Below are 14,554 nucleotides of genomic sequence, written 5' to 3' on the forward strand. Positions count from 1 at the left end.
AAGGAATAGTACTCCTTTTGTGGTATTATAGATCTCCAGACTAGAGTTAGCAGAGGTGGAAAGTTTGACATCATTTCAATTACAGTCACAGAGTTAGGAACTGTTCTAATTAATGGCCAGAAGAATACAATAGGAAAAAATCATTGCCTTCTGATGTGTTAGGAACAATCCTTTAGGAAGCTGAGGATATAGTATGTTATTGTCTCCTCTGTTTTCCCAAGAGTTAAAACTCTAAGATCCCCAGTCACAATGGCCAACCTTATAAAAAAGAACAAATCAGGAGACTCTTATGAAAATGCCATTTCTAGACAGGAAGAAACAAAGAGGCCTCCCTGTTTACAGCTAGATGCAGCTTCAAAGGTACTCCTAAGAGGGTCAAATGACCAGATCAACATTTATTGAACTTACATGTAAACAGTGAATAACAAGAAAACTGGGGAACACTTTCCAAGCCTGCTCAACTGAACCAGACAGGCAGTGCCCAGCTCGGTGCTCAACTGATCATTGCAATGAAGCCCACACTTTGAAATGGGCTTGTCTGTCCCGACTGTGTTTGCTGGTGTCATAATCCTCAAAGACATGGTGAGAAGTTGCTATAGAAAGGGCCTGCAGTCCAGGTGGCTACTGACAGTCTAATGAGCTGTCCACGCATGCCTGACAGGATTTGGAAGAGGTCATTGGTTCCTGGCTCTCTGTAAACCTGAGCTGTTTCCTCCTGGTTTCTGCCACCTCCTTGGCTTTCACTGTGGAGGAAGGGGGATACCCCTGGGGTCGGTGACTTGGCCTTCCTGGAGATTCTTGACCAGCTGCGCTAGCCAACGCTTGGTGGTGGTATCGTCTTTCAGAACTTGGGCAAAGGTGGTGTCTTTCAGCTGATCAGGAAGGCACTGCCTGAGGGCTTCCCGTGCCCTACATCAAGAGACAAGAAAAAGGGGGCCAACAAATAAACTCACATGGACAAGAGGGGAGCATGCCCCTCTCCTGAATATACAATTACTGTCCTTCACATAAGAAACAAACTGACCCAGATATCATCATGTTACATCTCTATAACCTATATCTTTCCCTTATCCTTCCTACCACATTCCCTGGAGTGCTGTACATTAACGTACTGAAGGAGTTAAACATTCCTGTGAAAAGTGGTGGATAGAAGGGAAATGACTGCTGCTTGACTAAATAATTGTAGAAATGCATCTGGACTCTGCGAAAGAAGGATAGATTCATTTGTAGCCCTGGACTGATATCTTAGATCTCTGCTTAAACAATTTGATCATTGCTCTTTAAAATCTCTGTGAGGAAGCTTAAAGGATCCACCCAGACCCTAAGCTAATAGTACTTATTTTGGAGGCAGAACCTTCATCAGTTTTTACTTGACAGATGCTCTGCATATGGGAAAGAACTGGATTATTACCCTAGCACTGCAAACTGCACTATGACTAGTTCCAAGGGCAGTACCCTCCCTAACCTAACCAAAAGATCCTTAGAAACTTCTAAGATGTCTACCTTGGATTATCGGAAAGGCGAAGGTAACAACGGACAACGTGTTTCAGCAGCCTGGCAGAAGGCTCCTTGGAAAGTTGTAAGACCATTTTACCCTAGGTTAAAAAAAAAAAAGAGCATAATGAAGAAATGTGTTGACTTGCTCATACTCATTCCTCACTGCTTTTGCTGCCCAATGCTCAATTCAATTTAACATAAAGCCTTTTCGGGCAGCAAAACAGCCTTTTGTACATTACTCTGCAAAGTGTTACACGTACTGGAGTATGTACATAGAATTTGCTTTATTTAAAGGACTTCTATGGTAGCCCATCTTATATATAACAACCCTGGGCAGCTCACAAAAACAAGAGTAATCATATACAAAAACAGTAAACCCACCATCAAAAACAATTCCCAACGCCCCAAAACAATACTCCCCCCATATGTTAACAGTCACATTTACAAGGATCCAGCCTGACCTTAGCCCAACACGTGGGGGAAGAGCTAGCTTTTCAAGGCCTTCAAGGTGGGGGCCTGTTGGATCTCAGGGGGGAGGGTATTCCACAGGGCAAGGGCTGCTATGGAGAAAGTGCACCTCCTAGGTCCTGCAGATGACAACATTTAAGGGAAAGGACCTGGAACTGTCCACCCTATCCAGCATAATGGAATGGGTAGATACCCTCAGGAAGAGTGGTCCCACAAATAACCTGGCCCTGCGCCATGCAGGGCTTCAAATATAATAACCAAAACTCTATGTTGAGCTATATATAACAGCCTACCAATATCATTGCAACGTGAGAAAATCGCTCATAAGTCTGACAGATGTAAGCCAGTCCCGTATCATCTAACAGGATCTTCTGTAGAATAAAAGTAGCAACCTGAAAGATAGAAAAGAGTATGGTTGAGCAGCTGCTTGAGTTGAAAATGGTGCAAGACTAGGGCAGATCTTGGTATGCTGATCAAATCACCAAAACTTCAGGGTAAAACTAAATAGCTAAATATTTAAATCTGTGGGTTCGTATTTCATACTATGAAATTGAATCCAACCCATATGCAACACAGCAACAAGACTAGATGTGGAGAGAATATTGCAACTATCTCTCCTAATGCTGTAGAATACTACCATTCATCAAGTTGTATGATGTTGGCTGTATTTGTTATATGTTGGTTTTTTAATTGTGAACCACCCAAGTCATTTAGGACTGAGGCAGCATATACAGGTGAAACTCGAAAAATTAGAATATCATGCAAATGTTCACTTATGTCAGTAAGGCAACTCAAGAGGTGAAACCAATATATGAGATAGACGCATTACATGCAAAGCGAGATATGTCAAGCCTTACTTTGGTATAATTGTGATGATTATGGCGTACAGCTTATGAAAATCCCAAATTCACAATCTCAGAAAATTAGAATATTACATGACATCAATAACACAAGGATTGGAAATAGAACAATATTGGACCTCTGCAAAGTATAAGCACACATATGTACTCAGTACTTGGTCTGGGCCCCTTTTGCAGCAATGACTGCCGCAATGCGGCGTGGCATGGATGCTATCAGCCTCTGGCACTGCTGAGGTGTTATGGAAGACCAGGATGCTTCAATAGCGGCCTTCAGCTCCGCTGCATTGTTCGGTCTCATGTCCCTCATCTTTCTCTTGGCAATGCCCCATAGATTCTCTATGGGGTTCAGGTCAGGCGAGTTTGCTGGCCAATCAAGCACAGTAATCCCATGGTCATTGAACCAGGTTTTTGTACTTTTGGCAGTGTGGGCAGGTGCCAAGTCCTGCTAGAAAATGAAGTCAGCATCCCCATAAAGCTCATCTGCGGAAGGAAGCATGAAGTGCTCCAATATCTCCTGGTAGACGGCTGCGTTGACCCTGGACTTAATGAAGCACAGTGGACCAACACCAGCAGATGACATGGCTCCCCAAATCAACACAGACTGTGGAAACTTCACACTGGACTTCAAGCATCGTGTATTGTGTGCCTCTCCATTCTTCCTCCAGACTCTGGGTCCTTGGTTCCCAAATGAGATGCAAAAGTTGCTCTCATCAGAAAAGAGGACTTTGGACCACTGGGCAACAGACCAGTTCTTTTTTTCTGTAGCCCAGGTAAGACGCTTCTGACGTTGTTTGTTGTTCAGGAGCGGCTTGACAAGAGGAATACGACATTTGAAGCCCATGTCCAGGATCCGTCTGTGTGTGGTGGCTCTTGATGCGCTAACTCCAGCCTCTGGAGTGTCCACTCCTTGTGAAAGTCCCTAACACTTTTGAATGGCCTTTCCCTGACAATCCTCTCCAGGCTGCGGTCATCCCTGCTGCTTGTGCACCTTTTTCTTCCACACTTTTCCCTTCCACATAACCTTCTATCGATGTGCTTTGATACAGCACTTTGGGAACATCCAACTTCTTTTGCAATTACCTTTTGGGGCTTTCCCTCCTTATGGAGGGTGTCAATGATGGTTTTCTGCACAACTGTCAGGTCAGCAGTCTTTCCCATGCTTGTGATTCCTACTGAACCAGCCTGAGAGACCATTTAAAGGCTCAGGAACCCTTTGCGGGTGTTATGGATTCATTAGCTGATTAGAGTGGGACACTTTGAGCCTAGAATATTGAACCTTTTCACACTACTCTAATTTTCTGAGATTGTGAATTTGGGGTTTTCATAAGCTGTACGCCATAATCATCACAATTATACCAAAGTAAGGCTTGACATATCTCGCTTTGCATGTAATGCATCTATCTCATATATTGGTTTCACCTTTTGAGTTACCTTACTGACATAAATGAACATTTGCACGATATTCTAATTTTTTGAGATTCACCTGTAAATGAAATTAACAAGTTAATGAAATCAGCTTCAATTGTACAGATAAATGTTGACACACATTTACTAGGCAAGAGACACATACCTAAAGGTGCATTTAGGACTAAATTAAAGATAAAGGAAGGCATAGAAAATGCTCAAGCTCTCATAAAGCCATAAAGGTCAACTCTAGACATTTCAGATAACCTATACAGAAATGGTTCATTTTTCCAAAGCAGTGCTGTCATAATAATTTAAGATTTACATATGATAAGTATAAAACCACCTTGAAATGAAAAATGAAAGAAAGATGGAACAGACATCCATGATTTTGCTTTGTTTTCAAAGCAGTATTTTTGAAACGAAGCAGGGAATCCTAACAGTTTGAAAAAGACAGATCTTCAATCACTTTGTAGGGAAAAATAGGTTACTAATTTTAGATGGAAAACAAGCCTGTTTTGCACAGGAATATCAATAATTTGAAAGAAAAAAGTGCAACCATGAAGATAGAATAATTTTATTAAATTAGAACAGGTACATCTGCAATTTCCTGGGTGAAATAACTAACTTGCTAACTCTGGATAGAAAGCTAGCCTGTGACATGTAGGAATATGATGTAAAGGAAAGTAAAAGAGAGCAATCATGAAGTTGGAATAATTTCATTAAATTGAAAGCAATACCGTTTTGGAAAGCTCACTGCCAGACTCCATGATGCGCAAACACAAAGGGATAATTTCTGTTGTTAGTAGGAAATTGATCACTTCTTGTTCATCTGTTTTCACAAGAGCCCCTTTAAAAACATGGAAAGGCCACATAAAATTTCACATAACCTGACAAAAATCTAACAGAAGTTGAACTGACCAGAACTAAAAGAAAATTAGTAAATTTTAATTAATTAATGAAAGGATGGTAGAACCATGGTCCAATTTCAAATAATTGTTCTCAAGTGTTACTTTGGTACTTCTCAATTAATTAAAAAATTTGTCTACATTATTCAGAACTCAAGATGATTAATGATACAAATTAAATTAGCTCTGAACTTCCAATCTATCAAGGCAAAATCATTCCTCCATGACTGTAATAAGTGTCTGTCACAAATCTAAAACTTACTGTAGAAGTTTACAAATAATAGGAAGTTTCTGATCCTTCCTATCTTCTATTCTTTCATTAATCAAATTTTAAACATATGAATAAAATTATAGAAGACATTTATAGGACTAGAGACTTGATTTCTGATGGAATATTTTTCTCTCTTGAATATATCCTACTGAAAAATTGGCCAGAAATTTCAATCTCGTTTCAAATAAAACATGCAATAATTTCTTCTTAAGCGTACTCAATATTAATAAACAAGATCATTAAGAGTATTTGAAAAACAATGACATTCACATCATTTAAAAATTAAAGGAACCTTTTAAATACTATATAAAACTCTTATATCAAATACAACAGGATAGTCAGGATTCATGGACAAAGAGCTGGAAAAAAGTTATGGAACTTTGTTTTTGTACATGATAACTGCAGCAAAATTACTGCATGCACAAAGATGGAAAGATTTGGCACTACCCACAATGGAGGAATGGTTGGTAAAGATGACAGAACTTGCTGAGATGGCTAAATTGACTTCTTTGATTACACAAAAGGCAATATCTACATTTATTGCTGACTGGAAACCTCTTATAGACTTTTTGCATGAAACAGAAAAAAATGAATTTATGGTTTATGGTTTTGATGATTAGACAGGATAAGACTATAGAAAGAAGAGAGTTGTGTTGTAACCATAGAGTAAGAGGTAAATTTATATTTATAACTGCTGTAAATAAGATTGGAAGCCACTTCTTTATATCTTTTTTCTTTCTTTTCTATTTTTCTTCAACTTTTTTTCTTTTCTTGCACTTAAGAATAACTTATAGTAGGTTTTTAAACTTTCCTTCATCTCTTCATGAAATATTTCTTGGCCAATAGATTAACTAAAATTTATATACATTGATCTATGGCAGTGTATCTTAAAGTGTGGTCCTAGGACCTCCAGGGATCCCCTAAGACCCCCACAGGGGTCCCCAAAATCAAAATTATTTGCCAGCCTATGTGGAAAAATATATTGATAAATATAACCCATTAAAAAAAAGCTCTTTTGGGTCTTGAGTAATTTTTAACAGTTGGAAGGGGCCCTGAGAGAAAAAAGTTTAAGAAACACTGATCTATGGAATGTACAATAGTCAGCTTTTACTCAGCTTTATAAACCCATTAATTTATTAACAGATCTATACAGAAACTTAGGATTCAGCATTGTGTTCCATTATTCTTGAAGCGATGCTGCTACAAATCTTTTCAGCTCGTCCATTAAAACATCTCTTTAAAAGACTTAGAAGAATATAAAGAGAACAGTGCTGTTCCCTCAGGTACACAGGATCTCTAAAGCTCTTTATGACTTGGGCCAATACTAGCATGACTGAATCAGATCAGGATGCTAGGTTGGAGCCACTGTACCCTCTTCTGCATTAGCAGGATATGCTCCACTTTCCCATACCCTCAAAAAATTGTCTACTGCATTTATTTTCAGCTGAAACTTCCTAATTTTCAAGGCTAGCATAATATGAAGTCCATCATCATCACCATCATAAATCCTTGACATAACAAATTATACCCTACGGAAATCTCCAGATATTGAATCAAGTCAATTTTTAAAAGTACTTTTTGTCAAAACTTCCAATGGGATCTATAGGCACATTTAAGCCAGATAAAAGTTCAAACAAAAATAAAATAAACTTATAAAAGTTCTTTCAATGTTCCGGGATACCCAGTTTGAGAACTTCCATTTTGCATTAATTAATTTGTAAAATAAACTCTCTGGACTTAGAAAGAAGGAACAGAAAATGTAGCAATGGAACACACACTTGGGACTAATCTGGATCCCCGGTTAATAAGTTTACTTCCTAGTTGAGTTGGCATTTGTGCTAAACGTATTCCCAGAAGCCTAGTGACAAAGGCCATTCTAGAATAGCTTTTCCCAACAGAAGTGCCCTTCAGATGTGTTGTGACTGCTACTCCTACACTATACAGCCAATCTGGAAATTCTTTCCAACACTGGCAATCTGCTACATAATTCCATGTAGTTTTTTAACTCTCCAGACAAATTTCAGAGAATTGCCACCTAATTAATACAATGCTTTTACTTCTTATTGATGAATCTAGACTACTTTTCGTTTCTCAAAAGCAAGAATTTACTAGCATCAAAAAGCAGCTTACCAATTACTCCAAGACTTGTGAGGCGCAGGTATTCAAAGGGACGAGTCTTGCTGACGGTGTGCAAGAAGGGATACAAGAAAAGAGGGATATGAGCAGCAAGGAAAGCTGACCTAGACAAGAAGGAAAAAAGCATTTGGCAAAATAGCAAACAGGAAGAGAAATCTTTTCTCATAATACACTTGTTAAAACATCTATTTAAATATTAAGATACTTTTAACACTTAATGCTATTTCAAACAAATATGTGTTCTTATTACAAGAGGCAGGGCAATATAATAATTAAGATTTAACAATTCATTATGCAAACTATAAAGATGTTCTGTTATAAATAAGTGCTTGACTTTTTTTTTTAAACCAAAGTGTTAGGGAAAGGGAAATTTCAAGATTAATACATCTAACCCCTCTTGACAGCCAATGTAATGTAATGGTTAAGATGTTGGACTGGCACTGGGAAGACCCACAGAAGCTCACTGGGTGACTTTGAGCTAGTCACTCTCTCTTGACCTAACACATCTTAGAGGGTTCTTGGGAGGAAAAATAAGAGGGACTGCTATGCCCACTATCCTGAGCCCCTGTATGAAAGGCAGGATATACATCTAACAAACAAATGAATTTGCTGGTTTTATATTACTATGACCAGGATAAGGGAGAAAAAAAAAGGACTTCTGAACTCTACTGCTCAGTACAGTATATGATGGCAGCTAGTAATTCTGGGGGAATGCTGAAGACCCTAGGAGTTACAGTCCCATTGGAAATCCTCAAACGTATCACAGGTAGTTTCCATATTATGACCAATGGCTTTTAAAACTGAGCCTAACTATGTGAGATACAGTGGTACCTCTACTTACGAACACCCCTACTTACGAACTTTTCGCGATACGACCAGCTCCAGCCCCAAAAATTTACCTCTACTTACGAACTTGCCTCTACTTACGAACCGGATCCGCGGCCATTTTCCCTGCTGCCATGTGGTCGCGGCTTCCTGTGGACAAGATCGCGGTAGCAAGGAGACGTTCGGTGAGGCTTGTGGTGTGTTTTGTGGCGTTTGGAAGGTTTTTGTGGCGTTTGGAAGGTTTTTGAGGTTTAAAAATAAAATGCATATGTTTCAGAACTGTTTAGCCATATTTACATTGAACCTTATGGGGGAAATTTACCTCGTGGTGCGACCAAATTCGGAGGGTGGAACGGATTAACTGGATTTACATTGAACCTTATGGGAAACTTTACCTCGACTTGAGACCAACTCGAGATGCAACCAGAGTCACAGAACGGATTAAGTTCGTAACTGGAGGTACCACTGTATTTGCAAATAACATGGATCTTGATACATGATGGCACATGCAGAAATTAATCTGATTTCTATTCTCCCTGGGACTGTCAAATGTGCAGTTCTGATGTTATTATTTATGCTATCAATAAGGCAGAAATGATAAACTAAAAAGCTTACATCCTCAGGTCTGGGCATAAACCTCACTAGCAAAAATACATTATGATTCCCACAATGTCAATGCACAAAGCATATACACCTGGTTTCTGGATGTGATGCAACACATTGCAAAAGTGCCAGAGCATTGCATACTCTGTTGGACTGATGAGCTGTCAAAGTTGGTGGATTTATAGATGGGTAGATATTTACAATTTCCTATGAAAAAGAAAAAAAAACACTAGTGTGAAAATATTTCTTACTGAAGCATTACCAATCCCCTGCTAATCAGTTATGATTCATTGATAGAATTGATAAATATTTGTTCAATTTATCAATTCTAATTGATAAGAGCTAATTATTTATTTTTTTAAAAGCTGAAGAAATAAAATATAACAATTACAACATGAATTCTGAATTTGGAGACTTTTATAGTTTTAACTGGAATACTCCAAATTCTTCATTACTATCTTTCAAGCTCCTTTGGAACTTACTTAGAAGCAACTGTCACTATATTATCATGTATTCATTTTCTCAGTTGAAGTATAGAGTTGTAGTGTGAGTAAGGGTATCCAGATATGTGCAAAATAAATTGCTTATAAGATAGATAGGCACGTTTTCTCAATTAAAAGTTGCATCCAACCTACCTGTAACAGAGCTGCAATTGTGCCAAATGAGTGCCATAGCATTGGGGCAAGATCCGGGACAGACTCTCGTTTTTTACTCAGCTCCAGTAGTGCATTCTCACGAGTTTCAGGACTGGATAGTTCATTAATCCACTGATAAATCTTCTCTCGATCAACCTGTGCAAGTGCCGTTGGCACAGGCTTTGAAAAAAGAGAACACACTTAAGCAAACTTTATATTTTTTTTAATTGTGGTCATCTTCAGGTAACTAATACCTCAAATGAAATACGGCAAGCAGCAGACATGAATGGAATTAAGTGGGTTTCTTCAGAAAGTGGAAAACTACTGCCTCTTTGAAGGCTAGCAGCACCAGCCCATGCAAAGATGCATTCACTACTCCGTGGATCCCTCCAGTCAACTCCAGGGGGCAGGGGACAAAAGTGGCTGAGGTAGGCTGGACACCTTAAAAACATTTTGTTTGCATCCTCAGATTTCATAAGCTGAATTTGATTAGTATTGGATGCCTAGTATATACTGTATCAAAAAAAAAGTGTTCAACTCAGCATGGATATGATTTTATGTTCAATAGCTAGCTCCTGGTTAAAAAAAAGCAAAAGGCTCACAGCCTCAGGAATACAAGACAGAAAAGGGATAGAGATAGCAGGCTGAAAATAAATCAGTGTCCAACTATGAAACTACAGTAAAAAGAATATCCCAAAGTTTCAATGGATATGGTAAGAGGCAAAAACATACCATCACTCCTCCACTCCCCCAATCATTAAAAATGTAGGCAACCACATTCAAAATAAAAATAACTATTAAAAATGTTATTCTACAATGCTATTTGGGTCCACATTAACTCACTCTTAAAACAAAGAAAAGTACCATGGAAATTACTTTTATAGCAACTTTCAAGAAGCATCTTTTTATTATAGGCATGCAGCATTTCAGATATAGTTCTAAAAAGATGCTTTGGAGTATATGGGAATGCAAACATAGCGCTCATGGCTGTTTTAAAGAAATGCAGGCATTGCTTCCTTGGGATCACAGCCTGAATGAAAGTGGCCTGATCTTGTCAAGTAGAGTTAATGAATACATGAAGGTGTAGATTTAATTATGGATGAAAGGACTAAATATATATCAAAACATATGAATTAGTGTTATTTAGACTACCGTAGGTGCATATTATGGTAGAAAACATAGGTTGGTGATGTTATATGTTATGTTCCAGTGAATCAGAGTAATGGAAGAAACAAATGCATTTTGTAAAAATTGTGCAACATTCTGAATGAATGTAATCCAGTGGAAAATCATTTTAGTAGGGAACATGATTAGATGGGTAGATTACAAGATATAGAAAAAGTGAACAGACCATTTCGATATCCAAGAACAAATGAGAATGGTGACTGATCGATGAGAATCTGCTTAGAACAAGGCCTGTTTGTTTTGAACATCTAATTTAGGCATGTCTATTTATCTATAAACATGGAAAATGGATGAATAAAAAACCACGACTGATTTGATTATGATAAAAGAGAATTAGTGATGGATACAAAAGTAATGAGAGACCCTGAATGAGGGATAGACCATTTTTGGCTACTGTCAAGATTGGATATTGCAAAAAATTAAAAAGAAAAATGTGAAAGAAAACATTTTGAAAATGGAACAAGTCCTGCATGGAAAAGTAGTAGAAAGCAGATTAATCTGCCAACAGAATGAATGGAAAGTGGATATAAGGAATGATAATGCACAAGCTGCTAGAAACAGTGTGAAAAAATGTTAGAGAGTTCCACAGAAGTATCTCCAGTTTTGCTAATGAGAAGTATGAAAAATGATGCTCGGTGGAAGAATGAAGTGATTGAGAAAAATGCACACAGTATAAGAGAATGTTTGAAGCACAAAAGGAGGATGATAGAAAGCTATTGTATTAAGTGTATGCAGAGAAACAGAGAATTACAAATAATATTGTCAAAGGGAGCAAGGGATGGTTAAAACGCATAGAAAATACAAAGCAATTTTGCTGGAGAAAGATATGTGCCGTTACGGCAGTATTGATTCTTGGTGACCACATAGATAGATAGAGAGAAGGTGAAAGGGATTATATAAGGAACTTCAGACAACGGAATGGATTAAAAATAAAAATGCAAGGGAATATTGCAAAAAGAATTTTAAATATTTATACAGCAATTGGAGTGATATGTTGGAAAAGTAGAAATTAAACAAATTATATAAATATTAGTGCCCAAGGAAAAAATTAATAAAAAGTGGTGTGATAATTTTGAAAAATAGTCAAGCTGCTACTATAAATGGTGTTAACTACAGAAATGTTAAAATGTAGAAATGGTTTGTTTATGGAATGGCTGTGTAATTTGTTTAATGCATGAAGATTGCATCTATGCCTGATGATGGGAGGAATGCTGCTATTTCCTTATGAAAAGAAAAAGATACCAAGAAGAAATGTAAAAACTACAGAAGAAAGTCTTTTAAGCATGCCTAGGAAGGTGGGTGACCCAAATCTGGTTGAAAAAGTATGACAAGTGACAACAAGCAACATTAAGGAAATCCTGTGCAGCTTTGCATAAACCAAGTTTTTACTTTTCAGCACATCACTGAGATGTATATAGATATGAGAAAGCATATTACTCATTTGTTGATTTAGAGGAAGTATATGGTAAAGTATTACACAAATATGCAGTTGAAGGCTAGCTGCTGAACACAGAGCAGCCTATCATGGAAATAAAGCATGTGTAAAATGGAATGTTTAATGAGCAGGGAAAGCAATCAATGGTTATAAGTTACACATAAAATATGAAAAACTAGAGGAAGTTGATAAATATGCACACTTTTATAAAATGTTTACTAAAGCTGAGAAAATGGAGAAATTTTAAGATGTGCAAGTCCTTATAAACAGATTGAGAGTTGTACATGATCAGTTATGAGAATTGAAGTTTGTCAAAAAAAGCCAAAGTGGCTATAAATAATTTCTGCCCACTTTGTTATATGGAAGTGAAAACTGGCTATGTCAGAAGAAACAAAAGCTGAATGTAGTGGAACAGTGTACTTAAAAGTATGCTGGAGAACAAGATATAGAGTCAAGAAAGAATAGGTAATAATGCGGACTGAATAAAAAATGAGTGACCAGTACAAAAGAAATATGTTGAGGTGGTTTTGCCATATAGAATGAATGAGGATCAAATTGCAAACAAATATGTGGAGGAAGAGGCTGGATGGAATTGACAAGATCCTAAAAAACAGTGACAAGTTTATGCAGTAGAACAAAAAACAATGTATGAAGCAGCGTACAGACATGATGAAAGCAAGAATATTTACTAGAAAGCTATGGAGAGTTATAGTGAATAATGTTAGTGTTAACTACATTCAGCTGTATTTCCTTTCCTGACCTCATGCTCTACAGTAATAGTATTATTACTTCCTTCCTTTCTGTGCTTTTGCATAATGTTGCTTACCCCGCAAAAGAATAGCATGATAGGTATATACATAAATGTGTGAACAAAGCCATTTGGACTACTTCAGACCAAAAATTCTGATTCTGCTCTCTTAAATAGAGAGCTGAGGTTAAGTCCTTTCACACCAATATTCACAAGAATTTGGTCTCAGGCACCAACACCTAAGAATTATGCTCTTCTCTCTACTCCCAAAGTTTTATTCTACCCTTACAGTATTCTTCAACACTGAAATAGTTCCTGTAGCTTGAATGACCATGATTATGAGCCCTTGCCTAATTTTTGCTCTGAATGTTAGTCAATATATCTTAAAAGCCTAATTGTGCAAACTGAAGCTGATATAATGTAGAAAGTGTGGCAGGAACAAGAGAATAATGGAACACAAAAATGGGGAGGGAAGAAGCAAAACAAACAGGAACATTTTTTTAAAAAGTATAAATAGTAGTACAAAGCAGGCCTGATTTTCCACTCACACCTAGAAAGGGAATCTACCACTGCAGATTTTACAAAGAAATTGCACGTTGTTTTTCACAACTATTTGAATACTTTATATAGTTGGACTTCTTCCTAATTCTTTAGAATTGAAATACTATCAAGTTACTGTTAAGTTTGCTGAGAAGTATCTGGTAGAAATTTTTATCCAACCTACTGACATTTTAAACCTACAATCCTATATATTCTTAGAAAAAAAATCAATTCATTGGGTAATTTTCATGCAAACATAGCTAAAAGGCTTCAAAAACAGTACTTTGTGGAATTTTATAACATATGAAATTGAAAGGCACTTGAATAACACTTATTAAAAGACTGTAGATAATTAAATGTACCATCTCCAGAACTTTACATACATCTGCATAGATCTAACACACCCACCAGCTAGCCCTTAACAAGTTTTCTCCAAATCACCAATCTCTAGAGCCATGTTTATGTGTCAGCATTAAGCGCCGGCAATTAGAAACCCGCATAGTTTAGCATATGCAAATACACACAACCATCACCAGATCCCTGCAAGCGCGCTCGAAGTTAAGCTCACATTACTTCTGTTCCCCGAAGACAAGTCCCTGATCGGCGGCGACTGGGGGACTGGGAGCTTAGTGCGCAAGAAAGGATGAGCATTCTTACTGAGGACAATTTGGCGGGAAAAGAGGACGGCTTCGTCTCTGAACCCCCTCCTCTTAAGCTCATCCTCCAATGAGAAGAGAGTGGGTCCCCTCGCCCCGCGACCAGGCCCCTTGTTCCCCTAGTAGGCACAATCGACGCCAGGCCTAACTTGGTCTTACCGCAGCCGTGGCCAAACTGTGCATGGTCGGGACTTCTTCGCGAGAGAGCTCAGGAGGCCGCTTCAACTTCAGCCGCCGCCATCATGGATCCGAGGACAAGCCACCGCCTCTTCCTCTCAGCTCTTCTGCCTCCGCCGCTCTTGCAACTGCCGTGACCTCTGACCTCTGCTTGGGCCTGAGGAGAGGGGCGGAGCGCATGCGTCGTGGCAGCTCAAAGCAACTTA

The 14,554-nt window shown here is 38.1% G+C and overlaps 1 protein-coding gene across 2 annotated transcripts; it reads right to left on the reverse strand.

Moving 5' to 3' along the window:
- Positions 1 to 375: 375 nt before the first annotated feature.
- CNOT9 (CCR4-NOT transcription complex subunit 9) lies at positions 376 to 14,485 on the reverse strand. Of its 2 annotated transcripts, none has more exons than XM_007434579.3 (8): positions 14,331 to 14,485; positions 9,608 to 9,787; positions 9,064 to 9,179; positions 7,539 to 7,648; positions 4,970 to 5,079; positions 2,259 to 2,357; positions 1,504 to 1,595; positions 376 to 909 (listed from the first exon to the last, which is right to left on the reverse strand). In XM_007434579.3, exons 1-8 carry the CDS (start codon positions 14,352 to 14,354, stop codon positions 741 to 743), a joined length of 900 nt encoding a protein of 299 aa, XP_007434641.1. In that variant the 5' UTR covers positions 14,355 to 14,485; the 3' UTR covers positions 376 to 740. The 2 variants fall into 2 exon arrangements, with proteins under 2 accessions (XP_007434641.1, XP_007434640.1); XM_007434578.3 differs by having other exon boundaries at positions 376 to 915.
- Between the last annotated feature and the right edge of the window lie 69 nt (positions 14,486 to 14,554).

The sequence above is a fragment of the Python bivittatus genome, unplaced genomic scaffold (assembly GCF_059951505.1).
Source record: "Python bivittatus isolate LINGU-HERP-01145 unplaced genomic scaffold, Pbiv_v1 ctg000480_np1212, whole genome shotgun sequence".
NCBI classification, from domain to species: domain Eukaryota; kingdom Metazoa; phylum Chordata; class Lepidosauria; order Squamata; family Pythonidae; genus Python; species Python bivittatus.

Coding starts and splice junctions, on each gene's coding strand:
- CNOT9 (XM_007434578.3), bottom strand. CDS start 14,354: ATGCACAGTTTGGCCACGGCTGCG. Junction 7,649..9,063: donor GCATCACATCCAGAAACCAG/GTGTATATGCTT, acceptor CTTCTTGTCTAG/GTCAGCTTTCCTTGCTGCTC. Junction 916..1,503: donor CGCCTTTCCGATAATCCAAG/GTAGACATCTTA, acceptor TCTTGTCTCTTG/ATGTAGGGCACGGGAAGCCC.